General features: G+C 36.6%; 1 protein-coding gene across 1 annotated transcript in view; it reads left to right on the top strand.

Moving 5' to 3' along the window:
- The first annotated feature begins 242 nt into the window (after positions 1–242).
- Positions 243–25,993, top strand: part of SWIP (strumpellin and WASH-interacting protein) — a 70,677-nt gene continuing 44,926 nt past the window's right edge. Inside the window, exons 1-8 of the mRNA XM_083117768.1 lie at positions 243–465; positions 2,823–2,962; positions 6,882–7,047; positions 11,257–11,447; positions 15,314–15,538; positions 16,711–16,956; positions 22,502–22,687; positions 24,012–24,110. Coding sequence (XP_082973894.1) covers positions 414–465; positions 2,823–2,962; positions 6,882–7,047; positions 11,257–11,447; positions 15,314–15,538; positions 16,711–16,956; positions 22,502–22,687; positions 24,012–24,110 — 1,305 coding nt within the window. The 5' untranslated portion in view covers positions 243–413. The remainder of the gene's footprint in view (positions 466–2,822; positions 2,963–6,881; positions 7,048–11,256; positions 11,448–15,313; positions 15,539–16,710; positions 16,957–22,501; positions 22,688–24,011; positions 24,111–25,993) is intronic.

Here is a 25,993-nt window from a genome sequence, read left to right on the forward strand (position 1 = left end):
AACTGCACAATGATGGACAATTTGTTTAGCAATATTTCTACAGCACAGTTGATATAATCTGTGGTACAGTTGATATAATCTGTGGTGAGAGCATATAGAATTTGTGGGGTGTCTTTTATTGCACTACACTTGAGCAACTTCATGTCCTGACGTTATATGAGAATTACCTACTTTTTTAGGTTCGGTTTTACTCTCTTAGCATAAATACACAGAAACTGTATTACGTATGCTAAGAGAACTAATTCTAACAAGCCTAACCCAATAACTTAGGCATCTAGCGTAACAATGAAAGAATTTAGCGGGGACGTCAGAACTGAACTTTGCTCCAGTGTTGTGCGATAAGGATGACTTTTTAGTGGAGTTGCTGTATCGGTCTCCACTCGTACAGTACCTAATATTTTTTGGTCTATGCGATGACATCAAACACAGAATGGGATTACGACAGATTAGAAGATGGGACACACAGTAAGATAATTATTTGTACTCTTCATTCTTCTAACAGATTTTCTGCATAGATTTACAAATTAACTTCCGAGGATACGCCCCTACAGAAAATTTTATCATTAATGACAAGTTATTCTAAGGTCACATTTGAACTCAAAGAAAACTGTTAATTGAATAGTTTTACGTGACTTGATTTGAATCTTAGGGTTTGAAATATCCGTTGGCAGGACTAGGAAAATTTCCTCCCACCCATGTTGTCAGTACACCCTCGAAAATTATTTTGATTTTACTTTTACTTTCCAGATAATTTCAATCCTTCATGTAACGTATGTTGTGTTTCAAGACTTGAAAAACCAGCAGAATCAGAGATATTTGTTTCCAAAATGTGGTCCACATAGTAACCCTTCCCGGTTAGAGTATTTTTTTTTCTTTTGAAGGAGGGTTGCATGCACACAAATAACCCACTTCCTTCAGAAGGCTAAGACCATCATACCTAATCAAGGGCGTAGTATATTTTCTCAGGGCGGGTTACAAAGTCCCATAAACGTTTGTTATTATTACTGCCTTGGTAACAGTCTGTTATAGGGAAACGCATTTCTTCAATTTTACAGGAGAAAGTACTTACGGAACTGAGTTTCTGTATACCTTTGAAAGGTCGTGGAAGTGTTTTCTGTTTCGTTCAATTTATTCGGCTGGTAAAACGTGTATTTTTTGACATTAATGTCTCTGCGATGCACAAAAGCTCTTGCCTCCATTACCTTCGACTACGTGAACCAAATGTTCCATGGTTTCGATGACGTAACTTCTGGTCAGTGTTTCCAACAACGCCATTGTTTTCCCAGAACATGACAATTTTTATGATGTTTGCCATGAATGGTTTGTGGGGCTATCCGTAAATGGTGTGTGGCGATATGCATGCATAGTTCGTGGGGTTTTGGAACCTGGAGGAAAAAAAATCTGGTACTATTATCGTATGAGGGAAACACTTACGAATCATATATTTCGGATTTCTTTAATTGCTAACGTGTTATTTTCGAATGCGGAACATTTCTTAAGGTGAAATAATGCATTTCTAACTAAGATAATGCCTATTTCTTCTATTTACGAGTACTTACTGTTACTTCTTGTTTCGAATCTGTAACACATTATGGTCTTGATAGCGTACTGGTTTAGAGGGCGTTCTGAGTGTGTTTTGTCGATTTATGCAGTGTTGCAACCTCGTTCACCGGAAAATATCTACTTTCGTGCCCGGATTTGAAATTATGCTAATACGTCGCAAACCATTGACGTTAGCCTCACAAACCATTGACGTTAGCCCCACAAACCATTGATGTTAGCCCCAGAAACCATTCATGTTAGCCCCAAAAACCATTTTCCGTTAGGTTAGGTTAAGTTAGGTTAGGCAAGCTTATTTAAAAAGAAAAAAAATTAAAAATACTCTACACGTGGTTCTAGTGAAAACACAGCGAGGTTGAAACACTGGCTACGGGGAGTAGGTAAGTAACACTTTTTTCACCATAATTTTCATTTTCTTTTTTTCCTTTATTTCCAGTATTTCCATGTCATAGACCATCACTAAACACACCTTGTGTTGCCTTCAAACATCAACAGTTTTGCCACTGTACCTCATAATTTTTTTAAAACACCCATTTGGACTGGTACGCCTTTACGAGGCATTTCAGGATTGGCTATACAGGAAAACGATCGGTTTTCTTCTCTGAACTATAGATGGCGAAATAGTCCACCTACCCAAGGTGGAAATCGACGTCCAAATTTCAGTACGAATGTTTGACATACAATTTTCCATGCTTTGTGGAAAAATAAATTTACACTTTCACTTACATTTGGCAACACTGCACCCCGTTTGTTGTTTCTATGTTTAAAAATATCTACTTGGACGGGGCTAACATTTGGTGTATGACTTATGTATGTACAGGTTTCGGTTACAAAGTAACGCCACTCTTAATTCCCAGTTGCACCGTTCGTGGAACACCTTGTAGAATGTATTTAGGGACTTCATTTAAATGCTAAGAGAACCATACCTGCCTAACCTAACTGCGAAAACATATATCGCTAAAACTCTGCAGTATGTGTTAACAGAAGTAAATCGAAATCGAACCATATTAAAATTGCATTTGTAGCATGATGAAATCTCAATAAAACAAAAGGAACTTGGGCCAAAAATAGTACAGCAAATGTTACTGTAAATGTGGTTTTTATTCTTGTGGTGATGTTTCATCCTGGCTCCCCTGAACTTTTTCAAGTTTACGCTACTAAGATACATGCAGACCCACACATAGCCTTACATTGCTAGTTACTCTAAGGAATGGTGTATTTTTTCGAAATATAGAGGACTACTATTGTCTTTTCTCTTTCAGAAATTGCTGGGGAGGTTCAACTGAAAACATATGGCAAATTCCTGGAAGACTATGCCTGTCAATTACATGGGATTGAAGAAGCTCTTGATGAGAGCATTAATGACTCATGGGACATGACCCTTGATCCCATATCACTCCAGGTAAGTTACATAAATATTATATTATCCTGTGTATAATCACTTTCATTGCCAGATATCCTTCTTTAAGAGTAATATTACTGTACTTGTATTTCATGATTTTTTTAGGTGAGTAATAGCCTGGAATGAATTATTATTAATATTATTTCAATCATAACTGGCACATTTACTACAAGTTGTCACTTGTGAGCAAGAGACAATAACATTTTGAAATTTTGACAGGTTTAACTTCCTTCCCTCAAGAAATAGGAAAAAATCCAATTTTTGCAATGAGCTATGATAGTCATCCTCCAAACCAGCATTTCAACTTCAGAGGTGTGCAGATAAATTCCTCACAGCATAACATGAGAAAATATCAATTTCATTTGTGAGAATCTCGGTACAGGCCATGCACTCCTTCCACTGTGCTGTTCTATCGTTTTCTGCTAGATAGCGAGTATTCTCTGGCTGGTTCCTTAATTTTACTCGTGGTCCTTTTTTTTTTCCTCATGCATTGTGGTTGGTGTCATTTTTTGCAGAATATGTGCAACACTGGCACATGTCATTTCATGACAGGAAGCAGCATGACAGATGCGATCAAATGTTTTGTTGAGTTTCAAGATGGCGAGACAGGCTTCTTGGAACATTTGTAGAAGTGAAGTTATGCACCAAGAACAAAAATGAGAAATGCTGTTTGTTTTGATGTTCTCTATACTTTTCTGTGGTCCACAGGTGGCATTTCGTAACGTAGTTTTATGACCCCTCTAATCATAGTATTAATATTAAATCTCTTGGCATTTAATGGTAAGTTCTTGTCTCCTGTAATGGATATTTGATTTCCACTATCCAGGAGAAACTTTTGATTTTTCCCATTTACTTTCGCATTAACATAAATCAAATCTTCAGAAGGAAAAGAGGAGACCGTTAAAGTTTTCCCTGGTAGCCCTGCACATATGTCCCCCTTATATGCAAGTCTTACTCGTTTCAATTTCTTCTATTCTTATGAGAATATAGAGTGATTTGCATTAACACTCTGATTATTGCCATTATATGGGTCTTTGTGCCCCTGTTGCTGCTCCAAAGATTTTCGTGGCATTGAAGATGAGAAGCGCAAACACTGAAATCGAGGGTTACCACCATTGCACCTATGTGAGCGTTGCAACTGTGTGTTAAAGTTATTATTGTGGTTGTTATGCTAAGTATTTCTATTCTTACTCTTTGCGTAAACTCTGTTATTACTACTATTATAATAGGTTCTCCTGTTGTTTTTATCTCTAGGATAATTTTCTCTAAGTGTATTGGAGAATAATGACTCAGTATATGAATGCATTTTCTGATGTTCTACTAGTTCATTTATTTTAGTAGCAAGGTTCTGTAATTGTATTTCTAAATCAGACTTAGGAGACTGGAGGTCCGTGTTCAACTTTTCATTTGTTTTAGCCTGTAAACGATCGAGTTCCTGTCTCATTGCATGTAATCTTTCCTCGATCTCCCGATTAGCCTGAGAGTGTTTGATGTCAACATTATCACAGACTTGTGCTGCAACATGATAGCTTGCTGAGTCGGCATGTGTGCGTGGCTCGGCTCAGAACATGACAGATCTTTCCATGCCTCATATTCAAGTTCTTGAATTTTACATGTTTGTAGAAGATATATGAACTGTTCAACTTTTTTTAGTTCTCGTAACATTTCATGCTCTGAATCATATTCCCTTTATAAACTTCTTTAATAAAGTCAGGTTGTATATCCCTGCTTATTTGCTTAATTTGTTGGCTAATTTCCATGGCAGGGTCCAGTTTCAATAACAATAACTGTTTTTTCTCTCACATATTTTGGAACAGGTTCATTTTCATTATTATAAGCGTAGACGGATTTGTTCTTCTAGTTGAAAGGTGTCTCCTGGTTCGGTAAATTCCTCTACAATTTTAGATGAACTTTGATATATCCTCGTGAATGTTACCTTGAAACTGGGTAGTTTTGAGAATGTCGTGGTGGATAAATGTAGACTGTGCCATGATTATATCTGGCATTCGAATCAAGTGTTCTGAATGATTAGTCTATATGCAAGCTTAATATTGGATTAGCTTAAAATGTGCACAAAGTTTCTTATTTTCATTTCTCATCACCTATGACTTCGACAGGACATTATTAACAAATGTTTACTCTCCCAGACTTTGATAAGCAAGATTTCACAATCTGTGCGTAACAGATTGATGAATGTGTCTATACACATCTTTGAATTATTCAACCAATCTTTATGCATCCTAATGTTGCTTCTTTTTATTTCACCAACCAATCACCGAATAGCCTAGTTAAAGCCTTGACTTAATCTTATTTATTTGCACCTTACCACATACCATTACACTAGGCCTACATTTTGTTTTCTTTATATTTTGATAACAAATGATAATTAGCACAACTATAAAACTATTCATTACATTTGTCATTTTGTAAGTACACAGTGCTATTGTCTTTACGAAAATGGATACCAGCACATCTTATCATGTAACGCAACTGGATGCATTATCATTTCTTTTCGTAAAAATGAATGAGTTTGGCAGCCTCCATTATTTAACGTAATCTTCTTTTTTTAATTTTATTTTATATATATATAAAAATGGATGTATGTGTGTGGGTGTGTATGTTTGTTTGTTCTGGCATAACTCTTGAATGCCGGGAGTAATTTCAACCAAACTTGGTACACGTATCATTTGCAATCTGGAAAGAATACTTTGGGGGTAAGACACCCCTAGAGGTGGGGTGGGAAGGGGTGAGATGTAAAAGTAATCTAAACCACTGATATTAAATTCTGCACAAACAGACACCCGTGACTCTATGCAATCCCGCACAATGATAGTTTTTCTTGGGTTGTCTAACATTCAGGCTGACATGATTTTGTGTTGCGAAAACGTGTGGAATCCATAGTTTTCATGATACTCCCAATGCGGTTCAACTTCAAGTTCATCACCTATCGGCATGGGGGTGAGAGGGGGTGAAAATTAATGTCGAATCCGTAGTTTTCGGAGTCACTAAGCTAATTGGTGACATTCACGATCACATTTAAAATTAGTTTCATTTTATACTATAGTTAGAATTCATTATTTTCCTGTCTAATACAAGATTGGAATAAATAAATACCCGTACAATGCCAGGTAATCAGCTAGTTATGCCTATAATTATTGATCTTCGCTGCCAATGAATGAAAATTCGATGTCTCTACCATGTAACGTAGTTTTAATACTACGTCAGGATCGAACCAGAGACCCTAAGTTGTATCTTGGGTGACGTAGCTATTCATCAGTCATCTCCTGAAAGTTATTACTCACTTGGCCTAAAAATGAGATGTGCAAGAGATCACATTCAAAGGAATGGCAAAGAATTGACTTGAACTAGAAATGGGTTTTATACTCTCCACGACTGAATTGATATAGATATCGTTAGGAAAAGAATCTTACTTGCCCCCCATTCGGATGATGATTACTCCCCACAGATTGTCCTTTCAATAATGGCGATTGTCACATATCTGACCTCCCTGTCAGATTTCACTCCACTCACTCCTCACTGTCCCAAAACTGTCCCTCAGCTCCCACATTCTTCTCACTATCCACACTCATCGACTGCCGTCTTTCACCATAAACACCCATCGACTGCCGTCTAACGTTTTCATAATTTCTTATTAAGCATTTCTTTGTCTGCTTCTTGTTAGGTTAAGGATAACAGCAGACTTGTCTTTTTTACCCAACACCTTGGGTACGATACAATTTAATGATATACTGAAGGCACATGAGGTATGTGGAGGTAGCGTTTTTTCTATTTTATTTTCAATTGCTATGCAGTCAGTATATCTGTTTTGCTAACAATTTTATATTAATCCCATAATAATGCTTGTTTTATTCCTGCTGATATTGTACAATGAATTAATCAAGTATCTCTTAATTTACAGTTTATATCATATGAACAGACTACCTTATTGGAATTGATTGACACAGATAACAAGATTTTAAACAAAGTGCTCACTGTCTTAGCTTCATTATGTGCTGAAGTGCGGTATTTACAAAGAGAAGCTGAGACAAAATACTTTTCATCTTTGCTGTTTTATGGTGAAGGAGGTAAGTAAGGATGGCTTTATTATAAGTTATTCATTCATGCAGACTTGTATGGGCATGTTTTTTGTGTCAATATTTTAATTCCAAAGGGAAATGTTTAGTATTAATGAAAAAAATTGTCAACACCAAATAGTGGCTTGTAGTGGATGCTATTATGTGGATATTATGAGCCAGGGAGTGACAAACGCTATTCAACATATTACCTAGTATCTGAGAAATAATTGGAAACTCTTGCACCAGTATGGCTTGCTGCATATGTTGCCACTTTGGTGAATGCTTTTTCCAGGCTGGATGGGGAAATGAGTTCACAGACATGTTCAGTTTGTGGTGAAGTCTCTCTTGCTACTTTGGTCTGAAACCCTGTGGGGACATTCCACAAAAAGTGTTCCGTCTCCATGTAAATAACAAAATTATCAATCTGGAAATTATTATTGTTTTTACTTGCATTATGGTTTAAATGTTTGTGAATGTATATAATCGGCATGTTTCACCAAAAAAAAAGTATTTGTAGCTTATATGCTTCACAGACAAATAAAGTCAAACTTTGCTACATTTTTAAAGCATCACACATGTAACACATTTCCGTGAATACTTTTTGTGCATTCAGGCAATGCCATCATACTCTAGGTTTTTATTTGATAGCAGACACTACAAAGTACTTCATAATTCTATGAAATTAGTTCATTACGCATATTTTAATCCATTCACATTTTATGTGTGAATGTCTCACATGTAATGATATATCCCTTACTTAAAAATGGTCTTAAAATCAGATTCGTGATTTAAACAAATTAATACTAAACATACTTTTCTTTGTGGTTCACTTTTCTTCTGGACCTCCCCGATGGCATAGTGGTAATGTTGTTGCCTTGTAATCAAGGGGTCTCGGGTTCGATACCAAGTGGAGGCACATAGAACAGTGGTTGGGATGCCACTTTAAACAGTAGGTCCAGTCCCAATTAGCCTTCCTGTGCATAAACTGGACTTGAAACAACAAATCAATCAATATTCTTCCGATTTTAAAAATCTGGCACTATTTTATAACATCATACTCCCACAACAGTAAAAGCATCTTATAAATCTTACTGTGAAGAAAGCCCTGACAAAGGATCAAGGCTAAAATTGCCATTTCAAAACTTCATATCTGATTTTGGTAAATTCACTCCTCATTCAATTTGAGGCAAAAAGGTGCAAGACATGGTAACTTGGACAATGTTAAAAGAAATGCTCTCTCTTTTGTTGTAATGGAAGTAAGTACACTTTAGTCTTGCACAATCTATGAGCAACTAGTTAGTCTTATCATGCTCGCAAGGAAGAAGGGATAATGTGTTATACAGTTCGTAAAGAAAAAATAGCGACACTTGCTCGGACATGGTTTGCAAATGATATATTAACCAGAATGAAGGTTGTCACAAATTTTTGATCACAGTACAATATATATTGTTAATGGCCATTACAATCTCCTCATTTACACCACAATTTGAAACAAATTGAACACATGATATTGAATTTATATGCATATATATTTAATTATGCATGTAGCCTACAATAATACAATGATATGCTGTAATTTAAAAATTGCAAGTAAACATCAAAACATCAACTGAAAATCATCAGGAGCGATTTACCCGTAATACACACTATAAACCAACATTTGGTTTACCAACAGGTGCAAAACAGTTCACTAGTATTTGGTAACTCCCCCCTGCCCCCTTGGCTCTCTTGAATGCAGCCAATCGTTGAGGCATGCTTGCAACAAGATTACGGCAGAGTTCAACCTCGATTTCATGAAACCAAACCCTGACAATCTGTGCTATAAGTTCCAGCCTACTCGAAAATGTCTTGTTGCACAGTTTTCTACTCATAATTGCCCATAGATTTTCAATGCGATTCATATCAGAGGAGTTAGGTGGCCAACGAAGTCTCGGAATATCCATGTCCGTGAACCACTGATTAACCATTCGTGATCGATGGCATGATAGATTTTCATCCTGGTAGATGAAGTAGTCCATACTTGACCCAGAGAACTGATCTGTGGCTGTTACCAGTACTTTGTGCTGTAGAATGTGTAGATATTTTCGAGAATCAACTGATCCTTCACATATCTCGATCCTTCCGACAGCTTTAGCTGTAAAGCAAGCCCATACCATTACTCCCCCAGAGAATTTCTGTGTCTCGGAAATACAATCATTTTGAAGTTCCTCGTCCTTTCTTAACCACAACTTCACACCTTCATTGTTTCCTAGAATTCTAAATTTCTTTTCATCTGAGAAAATCACATGTTTCCAGTCATCCTCAGTCCAGCTTGCGTATCGGCTCACAAACTCACATCTTGCTGCCCTATGGACCTGTGTCACCTTCGACTTCTTACGCGGTTTTCTATTGGTAATACCCACTTCTCGCAATCAAGACACTACACTGGTATGACTGAGATCAATTCCAAGGTCCGTTCACAGAACAGATGCAATTTGGCGGGAGCTCAGTCCTCGAATCGTCAATCCTGTTGTTTTTATTTTGCGATCTGCCCTAGGTGGTTTTCTTCCTTCTGCCACAACATTGTCGTAGACACGATTTGTGATGTTCATTCACAAACCACCCTCCAAAATAGCTGACCAAGTAAACAAACATAAACGATACTTCCTCTCCCCCCTCAACAACCCAGGTGTGTATGATGCTGAATGCAAATGCAAGGCTCATTACATCGGCAGATCCATCAGGCCCATCAGTGGGATAATTCAGCAGCACCTATCAAATGCAAAAACCCACCACCGGACTTTCAAAACATATCAAATTCCACAACCATAAAATTGAAAAAGTACATGTCAAATACAAAGCACACACTCTCATAGACACAAAAATCAAAGAAACACATGCCATCATGCACTACAACCATGAACTCAACATAGATAGTGGTCAGGCACACCACGCCTGGCTCCCTTTACTGCAGCAATTACACCGGTGAACAGCAGATGACACATATGCAGACATACAGGCGACAACAGCACACCTAGCGGCAATTTAGGAAGAAACATCAGAAACACGCCGAGCAATGACACAACAAATTGCAAATAGGATGGTGACAGTGGCTACTGAAATTAATAGAAAATAACTTAAAACAGCTTTGCAGAAAACGTGAGTACCTGAATTAAACTCTAGCGTTGAGTCCCATTATGAGATTGGAGTCCACTATTTCTTTCAAGAAGCTCCCCATTTGTCCTCAGGGTGTCAGGTCAACACAAATTTTGGAACTTCTACCAGGAATGAAAATGCTTGCAAGAAAGGCAGGATCTTTCAATATGCATCCTGCTCCAAAATAATTAGGCCTACCATTCTAATGATCCATTGTAAACCTAACTTACTCTTCAACATTTTTTTTTGGTTTAAATTGAACATGTGCAAGAAAATGAAGTTGTTTAATGCGAGCACATGTCAGTAGTTGGGCTGAGTCAATGCTGATGCATCGATATCAGATGAAACCAGTGTTATTGGTATTGGAAAATATCAATTAGATTTTATTTATTTATACTGTCTGGTATTGCCTGGTGCTTTGGTCTTTTGCAGGGTCCACATAAATGCCACGCCTCACTTTTATGCAATCTAATTATCCTGGAAATCATGCAAAATTAAAAGTTTGCATTTATTTTGCAACAGAAACTATGTTTTGTTATTACATAACAGTTTGGCCTCCCTGATGGCACAGTGGTAACTTTGTTGCCTTGTAATCAAGGGGTCCTGGGTTCAATGCCTGATGGAGTCACATAGTGGTTCAGATTGCACTTTAAACTTTTTGGTCCAATCCCAATTAACCTATCTGTGTATAAAGTGAACTTCAAAAATTCAAACATAACAGATATTTTAATATTCTTTTGTAATTCTTGAATATTTTGATGCAAAATTTTTAAATTGATGCTTACAATTGAAGTGGAATACTTTGAAAAACGAAAACTTTTCATTGTTAGAAGTGTTAAGCATTGGCATCAGTGTGAAATGGTAAGAGTACCGGAATCAGTATGAGTATTGGTTCAAACTGATATCAGTTCAGTCGTAGGCATTGACAATGAGCTGTTAATAATGGAGCGCTAAGAAGGAAAACTGAATTTGTGGATGCCTGCAAAAGGTTGTTAGTTTGTACATTTTAATAAAGCTTAGGGTCAAATTAAAATGTGCTGTAATTTTTTTTATTATATCTAATGAACTTTATTTGTGTTACAGGTTCAGAAACCTCTAATGATGGTGATGTGCAACTTTACATGAGTAGAATGATTCCACATTTCCAGGAATTATCATGTTTTGTAACGCGGTGCGAACAAGTAGTAGTGCAGATAGTTCAACAGTTGGGAGCACTTCACAATTCAGTGAAAGAGTCTCCTCGTGTTATCAACGCAGCAGATGTGCATTTTCTGGTAAATAATCTGTTTCTGCATTTAAGAAGATTTGAGCTTTTACTGATAAGTTTCCACACCATATGTGTTTTTACGGTTACAGTACACATGCAAGAAATAAAACTTGCTTGAAATTAAAGTTGCAAATCACAGAATTCAGTACAAATGAATCACAAATTATTTTTGACTTTATTTATTGAATGAAATCAGATTTGAAGACTTTACTTGGATATGTAAATTGTGCTTTAGACAATGATTCAAATAACCTCAAAAATATCTAAGCCAATACCACTTTGAATGATACTGATACCACTGCCAATACTTTTACAGATTCCCACTGATAATAATACTTGTAAATTTCATCAATGCAAAGTAGCTTAGCTGGCCTCCGTGGTGGATTGGTTATCAGACTATACTATGACACCAGGGGTCCCTGTTTCGAATCCCATCCAGGGCATGGGTGTTCTTTGTGTCCCTTCATCAATCTTATCTTATCATCACTTATCCTCACAATTAGCCAAAATTGGCTGAAATGTGAAAAAAAAACTCAATATGCTGACCAAGGCAGAAATGTATTTTAATATAAAACATAAACTAAACTAAACGTAACGTTTCAACCTTCTAGCAAGGTCTTCTTCAGACTCTATACTAAGTACAAATGTAACCAGGTACACAAAGGATGATATATATATACACAAAAATACTCCCCTCCAGACTATAGTAAGAAATTAGTTCTGGAACAATCTAGCAGATGGCTTTCCTTTGTCAACTGTACTTTCACCTGAAAGAGAATGTCCCTGGACCCTTTATCTCACACTCTATTTCCTTCATTCTTCTTCCTTCTTCTCTCCTCTTTCTCTCTTGTCCTTTCCACTCTTTCTAACAACTTCCTTCTTCCATTCTTTGTTTAACTTCAGTCCCCCATTCCAGTTCATTATGTCTTCTTCACCTTTCTTCTCTATTTCCTTGGACTCCTTCTATTTTCTCACTAGTATTCTCTTCTCCCTTCCTACCTGCTTAGCCTCATCCCACTCTATGTCATGTCCTGTTTCTCTTATGTATTTAAATATCGCATTTCTCTCTCTTAAGTCGTACATCATCCCTATGTTGTTTCAACCTGTCTTTCAGCCTATTTTTCGTTTCTCCTATGTACACACTCTGACATTCTTTACATTTCACTTTGTAGATAACCCCTTCCTCTTCTCTGTTTTCCTTTTTCTTGTTTGCATTCTTCGCTATTCTTAAGATGCTTCTCCCTCCCTTCCTGTAAGTTTTAATGCCCGCTTTTCTAAGCACTTTGCATATCTTTTCTTTGGTCTTCCCCATACTTCTTATTCCAAACCTCCTTTCTTTTTCTTTCTCTTCCTCTTTTTCTTTCTCTTCCAATTCTCCCCTGCCACTTTTCTTCTTTCTTCTGTTTATGTGAAGTAAAATGAATCAGTCAACCAACCAATCAAAGTAGTTCAGAAAATGTACAAATCTTAGAGATGTTTTCCATTGGAACTATAGCATAGCAATCTACCAGAGTTTTGCTTTAAAATATTAATAATTTCACATGAGAATCATTTATTCACAAAATCCATTTCTCCCCACAATCTGGTTTAACCTTTTGCCGCCCAAGCATCTCGAATGAGATACCCAAATGTAACCCTCACTGTCCCAAGCATCTCAATCGAGATGCTGTGTCAAGGTCGTAGTTTTTACGTTATAACTTTTCTATTTTTGGCTAGAATTTCGATTTTATTTTTTTATATTGTTCCTAACACATGTATTTAACAGAAATGGTTTTTTGCATTTTTTTTTGTCTTCATGAAAATGGAGGGGAAAAGGCGGGAAAAGGTACTTCTCTTTTGCGGCTCTTTTCAACGTCAAATTTTTGGCAACAAAGGAAGACCGGCTTTGTTGTTCTAAAGCAATGCTTTTCACTCCCTCCTGCTAAGTGCATTCGAAGGAAGCTTGTTTATCAGTATCCGATGTCAAAATGAAAGTTTTCCGGGAGGGCGCAAGCAGGGGTGGGGGAGGGGGAAGACTGGTTGTTGAATCTGCGTTGTGAGAATGGAATTTCAAAGCACGCTGAAGGAAACCTTTGTTTTTTTTTAGCACAAGTGTCCACAAGTGGCAACAGGGGTTACCCAGCATTGTCTAAAAATAGAATTTCAAGCAGCTGCAAGAATGGGCGCTCATTTTTCACTACGTTCTAGCTTTTTGTCCGTGAATGTTGTGCGTAGGTGTCATTTTGTGCCCAAGTGCAAGGACATTTTTTGGGTGGAGACAATTTTTTAAAATAATTTTTGGGGGTTTTCTCCGTTCCCCCTCCATATATACGCCAAATTTGCATACATTTTGCATAAATTTTGCATTTTGACATTTTTTTCGGGGGGACACCATTTTTTTAAAGAAAAGTATTATTGAGGGGATTTCCCCCCTTTCCCCCTCCATATGTACGCCGAATGTGCATAAATTATATATCGTCTGAATTTGTAATTCATTCTGCGTACAACAGTATATCTTTCATATCTCTAGGGCATTTAGTTTCTGAGCTATAGTCATTTCAATGTAACTCTGCATTTTGAAGCTTGAATCAGTGGCGTGGCGACCATTCCTTTTGGGGGTACAACTCAAGTTACATTGGTCATATGATAATAATGCAAATATTTTTGTGTTCCTTACATGTCAGCGATAATTTCTATGTGCATTTTGAACTTTTCATATCCTTTTTTTCGGGGGGCGGGAGGGAAACCCCATTTAAAAAAAAACATTTTCAGGGAATTTCCCCCCTTTCCCCCTCCATATGTGCGTCGAATGTGCATAAATTATATATCGTCTGAATCTGTGATTCATTCTGCGTACAACTGTATATCGTTCATATCTCCAGGGCAAATAGTCTCTGAGCTAAAGTCATTTCAAGGTACCGCTGCATTTTGAAGCTTGAATCAGTGGCATGCCGACAATTCCTTTTGGGGGTATAACTCAAGTTACATTGGTCATATGATAATAATGCAAATATTTTTGTGTTCCTTACATGTTAGCGATCATTTCCATGTGCATGTCGACACTGTCATGTACTTTTTGCTTGAGGGGAGGGTGGGGGAACAAAATTTTTTTCCCCGAAATTTTGGAATTTTGAGAGTTAGACCCCTTCCCCCCACCACATATACCCCGAATTTGCATAAATTTCATATAGTCTGAATCTCTGGTTCATTCCGCGTACAACGGTATATCTCTCATCTCTCAAGGGGAATTAGCCTCCGATCTACACTCATTTAATTGAAACTCTGCATTTTGCTCAAAATCGGCTCGGGACAGAGAGGCTTACATGTGAAAAAGGCCTTGGGCGGCAAAAGGTTAAGCGTATTACATGCCCCAACTGGATATATAGACTCTGCAAAAGTGTTGCTTGGTTTTTGTGTGGACTCTGTGGGACACCTTGATTCATTGACCACTATCAGTGATTAAATTCCAACCAATATTTTCTGCTATTGATACATTGGTTCTTTCACAACAAATAAAGGCTGAATTCAGCTATGGTTTACTAGATTACTTTATTTCCAGGTGATCAGCATTGTTCAGTAATGGTTTTTGCAGAGCCTTTTCACTTGATGCTGAGAACAGTAATCTGTAGTCTACCGTTCTTTTGTCAACAATACAAAACTTTCAACAAGAAGGACCAGTATCTTTAAAATGGAACACTGTTTTTCTTATTTTTGCTTTTTTTAAATTGTCAAATGTCACCAAGTTTCAAGACAGAGAGAGAAAGAGAAGAGAGTGTTAGCTCATACATTCATAGTTCCATGTCAAACTGTGTAGTAAGAGTAATTTAAATGAAATGAAACACGAGATCTTTTTCTTTACTTATGCTTTATGTATGTAATTTTATGTATTTGCAGATAGTATTTGAGCATTTAGGAGATTTACTACTGTCACTAATCACATTAGATGAAATTCTGCGCAACCACAGTACACTTCACGACCATTGGGTGATTTTTAAGAGAACTGTGAAATCAGTACATCATGATCCTGCCAAATTTGGTGTCCAAAATGACAAGTTAAAGATGTTTGAGAAGTTACTAATTGAACTAGAAGATCATTTGTTAACAGGGAAGATCTTTCAGGTAAGCTCTAGTTTAGTTGAATGATTGCAGTGCTTACTTTGCAGTTATTAATGAAGTACTGACTCTCGGTAATGTTCTTTCTAAAATTTTCCAATAATGGTAGTATGTTACTTTTTGTTTTGCTTATTTCTGAACTTCATTTGACATGAAACCTAAAGTTTCCATTAAAATCCACATAAAATGTTCAAGTTGCGTGTATATTTATGACAGTACAAGTGAAAATTTTGTGAGATAAGTTGCTTGTACTCATTTATTTGTACTCAGTTATGGCTTATTTCTAATGAAGATAATAGAAAGTGAGTTTTTTCTTTATTTTTCATTGCATTTAAAGTAATAAGGGTGGTTGATGATAGGCAATGTACACCATGTACTAAATACATAACATCTTACAATTATATCAGAATATCTCATACCTGAATCCCATTGTGTGTATCTGCAGTTGCCAGTGAGAAATGAATTGCCCTTTTTGAACACAGGAAACTGCAATTAATATTAGGAACCATGAAGTGTCAGTTCATTGGTAACTGATTGTGCCATCTCATGCTCAGATATGGCACCAGCTAATTTGGTCTGGTTTTACAGTTTAAAGTTGAACCTCAATGTGCCTATATTATCAATTGAACTTGGGGCCCCACTATGTTAATTTTCATATGGTGTACTTTACAATCTGTGTTCATTTCAAATGATAAACTGATGCAATTTGTGGGTATCTGGTAAAATTTCAGCCATCATGTTTACCAAAACTCTTGCATAAAGGTTACAACTGGACTTTTCATACAATTTTGAGCACACATATTTGTTAGCTTTCCTGAACTGTTAATCAGTGCATGTAGATAAATGTCCTTTATTTCTAATTGTGATTCTAGATATTATTTTAATGTTCCGTCAAGAAGGGTTAGAAATTTGCAATTTCTAGCTGATGCATTCTCTTTGAAAATCAAAATACATTATAATTATTTATATTCAAGCTTCTTTGTATGCATGTGTATTGTGCATTGTGTCATTAGTGTCTTTAATTTCTTGCACTGAGCTACAGTTTCTATAACATGGATTGTGTAATGTTTCAGATCATAATTATAGTGAAAAGCCCGGATTTCACATAGTCACCACATTCTTCTAAGTTTTTATTTAGCTATTCACTTCCTTAATTATAATTATTTTTTATATTCCAGAAAACTATTTCTCAGGCATTTGATAATAGGAGTTGCCTAGTTAGCAAAAATGCTTCATTTGCTGAAGAATTCAATTTTTACCTAAAGAACACACTCTCTGAACTAGAAAACAAATCAGCAGACCAACTAGATGCAGATCAATGCTTGCTCTGGATTAAAGTTGGTGCACTATATATTTTGAACTTCCAGCTATTTGGATCTATAGACAAGAAATTATTTCGACAGTTGTGGGATCTTAATAGAAAGGTAAGATATTGTCTTTTAGAAAGAAAGTAACAATAATTATTACAAAGATCTAAATTAATTTTTCAACCATTGGTATTACCTTTTAAGAAGTAATAACATTTTTTTTTGTTTATTCAGAGCATTTTTATTTTGCCACATTTAACACTAGAAAGTAGGGATGTGCCAAAGCCAATTACAGATGTATGAAAATTGGCCGAAATTGACACATCGGCATCAGTATCGGAATCGGCAAAAATCCGATATTTAAACTTGTACAGATAATACTAGAGTTTTTACCTTCTAATAAGTTTTATATTCTAGTTTTGTAAGATTTATTGAAAATTTGGTTATGATTCATCATTATTGTAGAGTTTTTGTAATAAAATTATTGCAAACTCATTCAGAGGATCAACCTAACTATAAATCGGAAATAAAACAGTACATTGCTGAACCAGGATCTGCTGTTGTATTGGAAATTCAAAAAATGAATATTCAAACCTGAAGCAAGTCCTGAGAAAATCCTTGGGTGTACCTGCTGCATCAGTGTTCAGTGATTGAGTGTTCAGTGTTGCTGAACAGATTTGAGATAAGAGAAGAAGTAGGTTACTTCCTGAAGTGCTTCCAAATCTCGTGTTTCTGAAGTTGAATCTGGCAGAACAGGAATTCATTTTGCATTTCAAAGAACTGCTTGTGTACTAATGTTTAATCTCTTGAGAATCCATGTTCTTCTTAAAGGTTCACATAACATTTTGTAGATGCAAATGTACATTCGCATCTCTTGAGAATATATATGTATATACATATGATATGCAATAGAAATATACATAGCAAATTTATTTTTGTCATGCTGAAAATAACATTACATTTCTGTTTAATAATCTTATGTATAGGTTCCAAAAATTATCGGTGAGTACATCGACATTGGTAAATTTTCAGCTTCGTTACATCTCTACTAGAAAGGTAACATACTCTGTGATTGACATTAAAATATTTAGCCGTTTGGGCAAGAGTTTAAATTATGGAGGAAATAAATTATATTCAGTGAATATAAAATCATTTGGATAAATTGGATAAAATTTCATTTCTGAACTGTGATGTACATTTGGCAAAAAATGCAAGTGAAAACAATGTTTTTCTTTGAAAGAAAATCCAAGTTATTAAATATATTCATATTGCTGACAGATTTGGAAATTTTAACTTTTTTTTTCTCCCATTAAATTCTTTACATCCAACAATCAGTCATATATTTCCTTGTTCATTTTCCCTTCATATGTGTGCTGGACCCTGTGGCCGAGTGGTTAGCACATCGTGCTGCGATGCCAAGGGTCCCGGGTTCGAATCCCACTCAGGCTTGGTTGTTTGTGAATGTCCATTCATCAATATCATCATTTCATCACTCATCCCCATCTTTGCAAATTAGTCAAGAGGCACAAAACGCGAAGTAAAATAAAACTAAATCAAATCAAACCTTCAAATGTGCCATTTTTTTCCCGATTAGACACAAACTTTGAATTACTCTTACTGCCCCCTCCATAATCCCTATTCAAACATGGATTGATGATAGTGGTTTGTATACTTGTACAAAGTAAATTAAACTGTCTGTTTGCTCTGCGTACATTCCACACGTTCATTTTTCTCCCTCATAAACTGTGTACGGCATGTTTCAGTACAGTTTTATTATGTACCAATTTCTCTTTCACAGTCAATCAAGACTGGATCTATCGAATGTAGTAGTGTAAGGGGTGAGCCTTTCTGAGGACACCCAAATGTTAACTTCCCTTCAACATAGTACACCTTAGACTGCAGTTTGCAGACCAGCGAGGCTCTGGTGTCTGGACTCACAGCCAGTATAATCTCTGTAGGGCTCGTGTTGTTTCATCCATACATGTTTTCGATTATCCCTTCATCACCATTCATCCCCATCTTCATGAATACACCGAAAGTGCAGAAAAGGGAAGTAAAATTAAATAATTCATTCATTCAATCTAATGTGGTGGGATTCAGAGAACTAAAATATTGATACGGAGAAACTAGTACTCACTTTTATCCGCGAAGCTGTTTTTTCTTCTTTTTCGATTAATTTCAGTGGCCACTGCCACCATCCTCGTTGGAACTTGCTGCGCTGTTGCTTGGCGTGCGTCTTTTGTTCGTAGTTCTCTGGCTGCCGTTAGGTGCGCTGTGCGTCTTGGTACGTCGTCTGCTATTTCCGGGCGATAACTGCTGCAGTAGTGGAATCCAAGTATGGTGCGCTCTTCAAACTGAAAGTAATTGTGTTTTAGACAAACTTCCAATAGTCTGGTTATCTCCTCAATCCCCACCCTTCACCTGCCATTGCCTATGGCATTCCTAAAACTCATAAACCTGGAATCCCCATGCGACTTATAATAGCTGGCTTCAATTACCCCACAGTTCACCTAACAAACTGGCTAAAAAACAAAATATCTCTTTTCAACCACAAACTTACATACGTGTTCCGCAACAGTGCCGATGCTAAAAATCTGGTAACTTCAATAGTGCAAGCTGACAGTGCAAAACTAGCCAGCATTGATATAGTAGACATGTACAGTTCAATCCCCATAGACCTAGCACTGCGTTCGGTGGAAAGATGGCTGACAACTAACAGAATCCCGGCCCTAGAGGTACAAGAGATAACCAGACTATTGGAAGTTTGTCTAAAACACAATTACTTTCAGTTTGAAGATAAATTCTACAACCAATCCGAGGGCCTTGCGATGGGCAACCCGCTATCAGCTCCTTTAGCCAACATCGTCATGCACCTGGCTGAAAAAGAGATACTCCACACTCCAGAACTACAACACATCCGATATGGAAGGTACGCGGACGACACAATAGTTGTATATAAAAAGGCAGAAGAACTCAACCTCCTAGTGAACAAACTAAATAGCATCCACCCCAGGCTCAACTTCACCGTAGAGCATGAAAAACTTGGTAAAATCAACTTCCTGGACATCACCATTAGCCGTGCACTTAACAAATTCACAACCACCGTCTACAGAAAACCGGATGCAGGCAACCAGTACATACATGCTCTCTCTAGCCATCCCCCTAAGCAAAAAGCCAATGTGTGGCTAAACTTTTATCGAAGAGCCTTCTCCTACTGTGGCAAGGAAGAGGATCTACGAGAGGAGATAGCCACCATCACAGAAATAGCTCTGAAGCATGGCTACACTGAATCACAACTCTCCACTTGGTGCAGTAAGGCGGAAATACAGGTCAGACACCCTAACCTACCACAATCAACCCATCCACAAGCAACCCAGCCACAACCAACCCCCAGCGACCAATATAAATGGTTTGCCTTCCCCTACCATCCCACCACTTCCAACCGCATAGCCAAAGCCCTTCTCCCATTTGGCATCAAAGTAGCGCACAAACCCAACTCCAAAATAACTGACAAACTGAACAAGCACAAACGGTACTTCCTCTCCCCCCTTGACAACCCAGGTGTATATGATGCTGAGTGTGAGTGCAAGGCTCATTACATCGGCAGGTCCATCAGATCTGTCAATGAAAGAATCCAACAGCACCTAGCAGATGCGAAAAAAGCCCAACCCACTACTGGTCTTGCTAGACATATCAAATACAATAGCCATAAAATTCAAAAGGTTCGAGTCAAACACACTGCCCACACGCTCATAGACACCAAAATCAAGGAAACGCACGCCATAATGCACTTCCCGCACGAACTAAACATCGATAGCGGGCAAGCGCACCATACTTGGATTCCACTACTGCAGCAGTTATCGCCCGGAAATAGCAGACGACGTACCAAGACGCACAGCGCACCTAACGGCAGCCAGAGAACTACGAACAAAAGACGCACGCCAAGCAACAGCGCAGCAAGTTCCAACGAGGATGGTGGCAGTGGCCACTGAAATTAATCGAAAAAGAAGAAAAAACAGCTTCGCGGATAAAAGTGAGTACTAGTTTCTCCGTATTTATATACTACCGCGTCTCTCTTTTCCCAATCATGAATAAAATATTGAGCAAGGGAACTTTTAATTACAAGGCAGTGGGGTTAGAAACTGTAGTACTATGGATAGCTCAATTTTACTTTAATTCTTGAAAGTATACAGTATATTGAATGATACAAATGAAATTGTCTGTGCATCTCAGCTGCCACCTACTAGATTTCTAAATTGAAATTAACCACAGTATGAAATTGCAACCTTACGATACAGTAAAATCCTGATTTTTATTGCCAGATGTTTACATTTTCCTGTATTATTTCATGGTCCCAATAAAGTGACATGTTATAAAATTGAGATTCCTCTGTGTTAAATATTTTTTCTGGCAATGTTCAAATCTATGCTTATACTACTGAAATGCTGCCAGTTAGAATACATTCATTTGCTTGCTAATTTTACACAGTAGTCAGATTTAGTTTATACTGCTGAACAATCTAATTGTTCATTGACATTCATCTTGTAAGAATGTAGTCTCAGTATAGATTCTTGGAGGAAGTACCAATTTCTGTAGTTCAAATCCTGTGTAAAACTATAGATCTAATCCTGATTAGCCTCTCAAAGCATGAAGTGAACTTAAAGACAAACATGTACTGATTTTGCCAGCCCCCATGGCAGAGTGGTTATCACATTGCACTATGACGCCAGGGGTCCTGGGTTCAAATCCCAGCCTGGGCATTTGTGAGTGTCCATTCATCAATTTCATCATATCATCCATCATCCCCATCTTCACAAATTAGCCAAAAGTGGCACAAAAAGTGAAGTAAAATAAAGCAAATCAATCAAATGTACTGATTTTTATTATGAAGATCAGTTTGTGTATGGTTTTAGGCTAGTGAAAATACATTTTGATCCAGTGTTTTACTACAATATATGTATACACAACAGTACAGTGTTGTCTCATCTGTGGTTGGAACTTATGGGAAAGATTGACAAGCAATTCATGTAACAGGACTTTCAATGTGAGAAGAAAATATTTAAAACATCAAAAGATTTTTAAAAAGCTCCATGTAAATTGGCTCCCATGTAGCCTAATGGTTGATGCTCTTTGTCTTCAGTGCAAGTAGTCTCAATGGCCTCCCCGATGGTATAGTGGTAACATCATCTCCTTGCAATCAAGGAGTACCTGGTGGAGGCACATGGTCATTCGGATTGTGCTTTAAACTGTATCCCCAGTTGCAATTTGCCTTCTGTGCATAAAGTAGACTTAAAAATTAAACTCAAACAAGCACTCTTAGGCTTGATCCCTAATGGCAACTCAAAATTCTAGATTTTGACCCACATCATGAGATAACTGGGGAGCTAGTAGAAAGGAGAAAGAAAACTAGGTAAATATGATGGAAATCTAAATCTTATGTGCTCATCAACAAAAAAACACTTGCTTTGGCCCTCAGATGTGTTGTTGTAACATGAAGTTTACTTTAGTGTATTGTGAATATTAAAAAAACACACACAAAATTATTCATACTACCTTGTGGCAGGTGGCACTCTCCTTGTGTGAGTGTAGTTATAGTTCCCCCATAGTGCTATTCTTTTTTGTTGTTTGCTCTATTTTATACTTTTATGTGGACTGATTTCAGATTCCTGCTGTGACGCTTGTTGGGAATGTTGTTTGGTTTCCAGAGCAGTTTCTCCTTGCACATTTACCGCAGGAAGCAAAGTTAATAGACAAGAAAACTCAGCAGACAGTGAAGAGCAATAGACAGAATTTTTTGCAACAGAGAAATCAAAGTCTTCTAAAAGATACACAGACATATTACATCCAGGTTAGTGAAAATCGGTGTAAGTACATAAAATATCACATCCCATGGAAAATTGTCTTTTTTGGATCAGAGAAGAAAATTCAAGAGTTTGATTGCATAATAATAATAATCATTACTCATCAAAGTAGGCCCCACGACATGCACCAGCCTTATGTAATTGTGCAGTGATATAGATGATGCCTTTCCTTTAAAATTGTGTTGTCTTAGGCAATGTGAGAATTGTACTTTTGCTTTGTGAGAATGCAAATAAATCTACTCTTTCTTTATTATTACTAAAATACTAGCATGAAAGATTATGATAATTTATAATGATAAACAATATTTTCCTCTAGTTAATGTTATTAAAATAATAAATCATTAACTTTTCACACTAATTTATTTTCACAAAAATACACTGTTTCACCGTTGACTCAATTGAATTTTCATTTTTCATCCTTTGTTAATGCATTTTGAAACACCTGTTATCCTATATGTCTCATCATAGAAAAAAGTTAGTTGTTTTACGTAACTAATATTTGAACTCAGAATATTTACTAGAAATTATATAAGAACCTCTGAAAACCATTCAATGCATTATTCTTTTGCAAAGTGAGAATAACAAAATCAGAAGGTTTTTCAGTAAATTATAACTCTTTGTGGTAAACCAGTAATGAATACTTAAAAGATTTTCTTGATAAGTTAAGTAAATACTATCAGTTTCACAATAGTTAGATCTGAAGTCAATTATTGTCTACTCATGACATTTCAAAAACTCAAAGTGTTACTTACTCCATACATTTAAGAAGTATTTGTGTGACAAATGTGACTATTATAATGATTAGGAATGGGATATTAATCAGTACTCTATCAGTATTGGCAGATATAGACATATTGGTGCATTGGTTTAGTGGTAAAATTACTGATAATTTTACTGATCTGATATATCTATAAGTATCTTATAATTTAATGCAATATTCTGCCACTTTGTTCTAATTTTTATGGATAATCTCCATGCCTTACTTTTTAGAAAAGTAAAATACAGCTTTAGCACAGCAGTCATATTGTAACACTCATTTATTAAGGAGGTTAGTGAATCATTCAGGTTCTTCAAGGACCATTTAGAATTTTATATCGGATTGGTATCAGTAAATTTTATATCAGTACTTTATTGGTATTTGCCAAAATCCATTATTGACAACCTACCACTGATTATAATTTACCTTTGTTGCCAAGGATAGTTGGGTGTAGTGGGGGAAATCTTCAGTGTATTGGTATTGGAAAGTAACTAGTTTGATAATGCAAATGTGTGCTTTTACATGAAATGCTACATAATGTAAAATATTTGCAGATTTGCTCCTGGATGGTTCAGATGGAAAGTAGTCTAAAGCAGCATTCAGCTCATCTTAGATTGGAGGACCTTAATAATAGATGTAATCTATTTCTGCAGGTTAGTTTATAAAAAATGGAAGTAATTGTTTCTAATGCAGATAGTAAACCCACCAGACACCCCTGACTGAAATGTACTTAATAGTGCATGACACCTCTTTGAGATGAATAACAAATACAAATTGGTCTGGCAAGGACTACATGAGTTTCCTGATGTACAGAACATAAATACTCTTCCTCTTGTCCATAAAACAATGACACAGTTCCTCCAAGATTTCACAGATGGCATTGCCAGCATTTTACTTGTTGCTCTAATAAGTCCCAATACAATTCAATTGTGTGTACAGAATAAGGTTTTTGTGGGCCAGTTGAAATGCTTGAATGTTTCAGATTGGTCATCAAACAAAGCACCATCATTCAAGCCCCATGAATAAGCAAGCGAGTTGTCCTGGTACACTGGGATAACCATATTGCCACATTGCACAGTGGTTCGTATCCCACTTTAAAACTGTACATCCGATCCTGATTAGTGCATCTGAGTATGAAGTTGTCTTAACAGGGTTGCTACGCACCTGGAAAACAGGGATATGTCAGGGAATTTTGCAGAATCATCTTGAATTTACGTTCATTTTGGAGTCTGCAAGAGAAAAAGTTGCAAAATGAACATGCAGTTCACTTCTGATATATCTATAAGTATCTTATAATTTAATGCAATATTCTGCCACTTTGTTCTAATTTTTATGGATAATCTCCATGCCTTACTTTTTAGAAAAGTAAAATACAGCTTTAGCACAGCAGTCATATTGTAACACTCATTTATTAAGGAGGTTAGTGAATCATTCAGGTTCTTCAAGGACCAGGGTTGCTACGCACCTGGAAAACAGGGATATGTCAGGGAATTTTGCAGAATCATCTTGAATTTACGTTCATTTTGGAGTCTGCAAGAGAAAAAGTTGCAAAATGAACATGCAGTTCACTTCCACTTCAGGATTCGGTTCTTGTGATTCCACTCCCCAAAAAAGATTCAGTTTAGAAACTTGTTTCTTTCATTCTTAAGATTCTCAGTCTTGTGCAAAATTATGGGTCCTTTGAATTTCTGTAATAAATTTTCATTTTATAATACTAGATATTAGGGAGTAAAACTTGCAGTCCAGATATCTGATTGATAACTAAAGTACATTGACAATATGATCATAATTATCGGAAAGGTTGGTGAAGATGAGGTTATCATCTATTATTTTTTAGATCCTAGTCTTGTTGGCACCGAATGCAACAAGAATTTCTCCAGATGCTGTGTATTTGTAATCAAGAAAGCAGCATTTTCTATGACACTATAAATCCGCCAGAAAATGAAAAATTGTGTATGGTTTATGAACTTTTTCTGTTGTTTTTATATTGTGGAAATATGTTATGTTGAAATAATGTACCCTTGTTACCTTAGCCTGAAGGCTAGATGCAAGTGATTGTAGCACCCAATACATTTGATGCCGATTGTAATTTTACATTTTACTCTTCGAATTTTCACGCGTTCTTGTGTGTGTAGAATGAAATTTGCCTAAAAAAAAAGTTGTGAAAAAGTTCATAATAATTAATGGATTATATATTTAATTGAAAAGCACAAAGTTCAAATGCAAAAATCATGATGATAAACATATGTGGGAAAAATTCATTTTTGGACTGGAGAACTTGGAAATGTCAGGGAATATCAAAATCAATATACTGTAGCAACCCTGCTTAAGTAAATGAATGTCAGGGAACAAAGAGAGAGAAAAAAGAAGAGGCATTAGACAAACTGTTGACTTTCTATCAGTGAGTCACATAGCTGCTATTACTGATGCACACACGTCGTCTGCTGTTGTTGTAGGAAGGTATGCCTTTAACTCTATAAAATGCACGACGATTTTGTAACATGCCGTGATTGGGGCTCCCCAATTGCATAATGGT

This window comes from Lepisma saccharinum, chromosome 2 (assembly GCF_977018435.1).
Source record: "Lepisma saccharinum chromosome 2, izLepSacc3.1, whole genome shotgun sequence".
Taxonomy (NCBI): Eukaryota; Metazoa; Arthropoda; class Insecta; order Zygentoma; family Lepismatidae; genus Lepisma; species Lepisma saccharinum.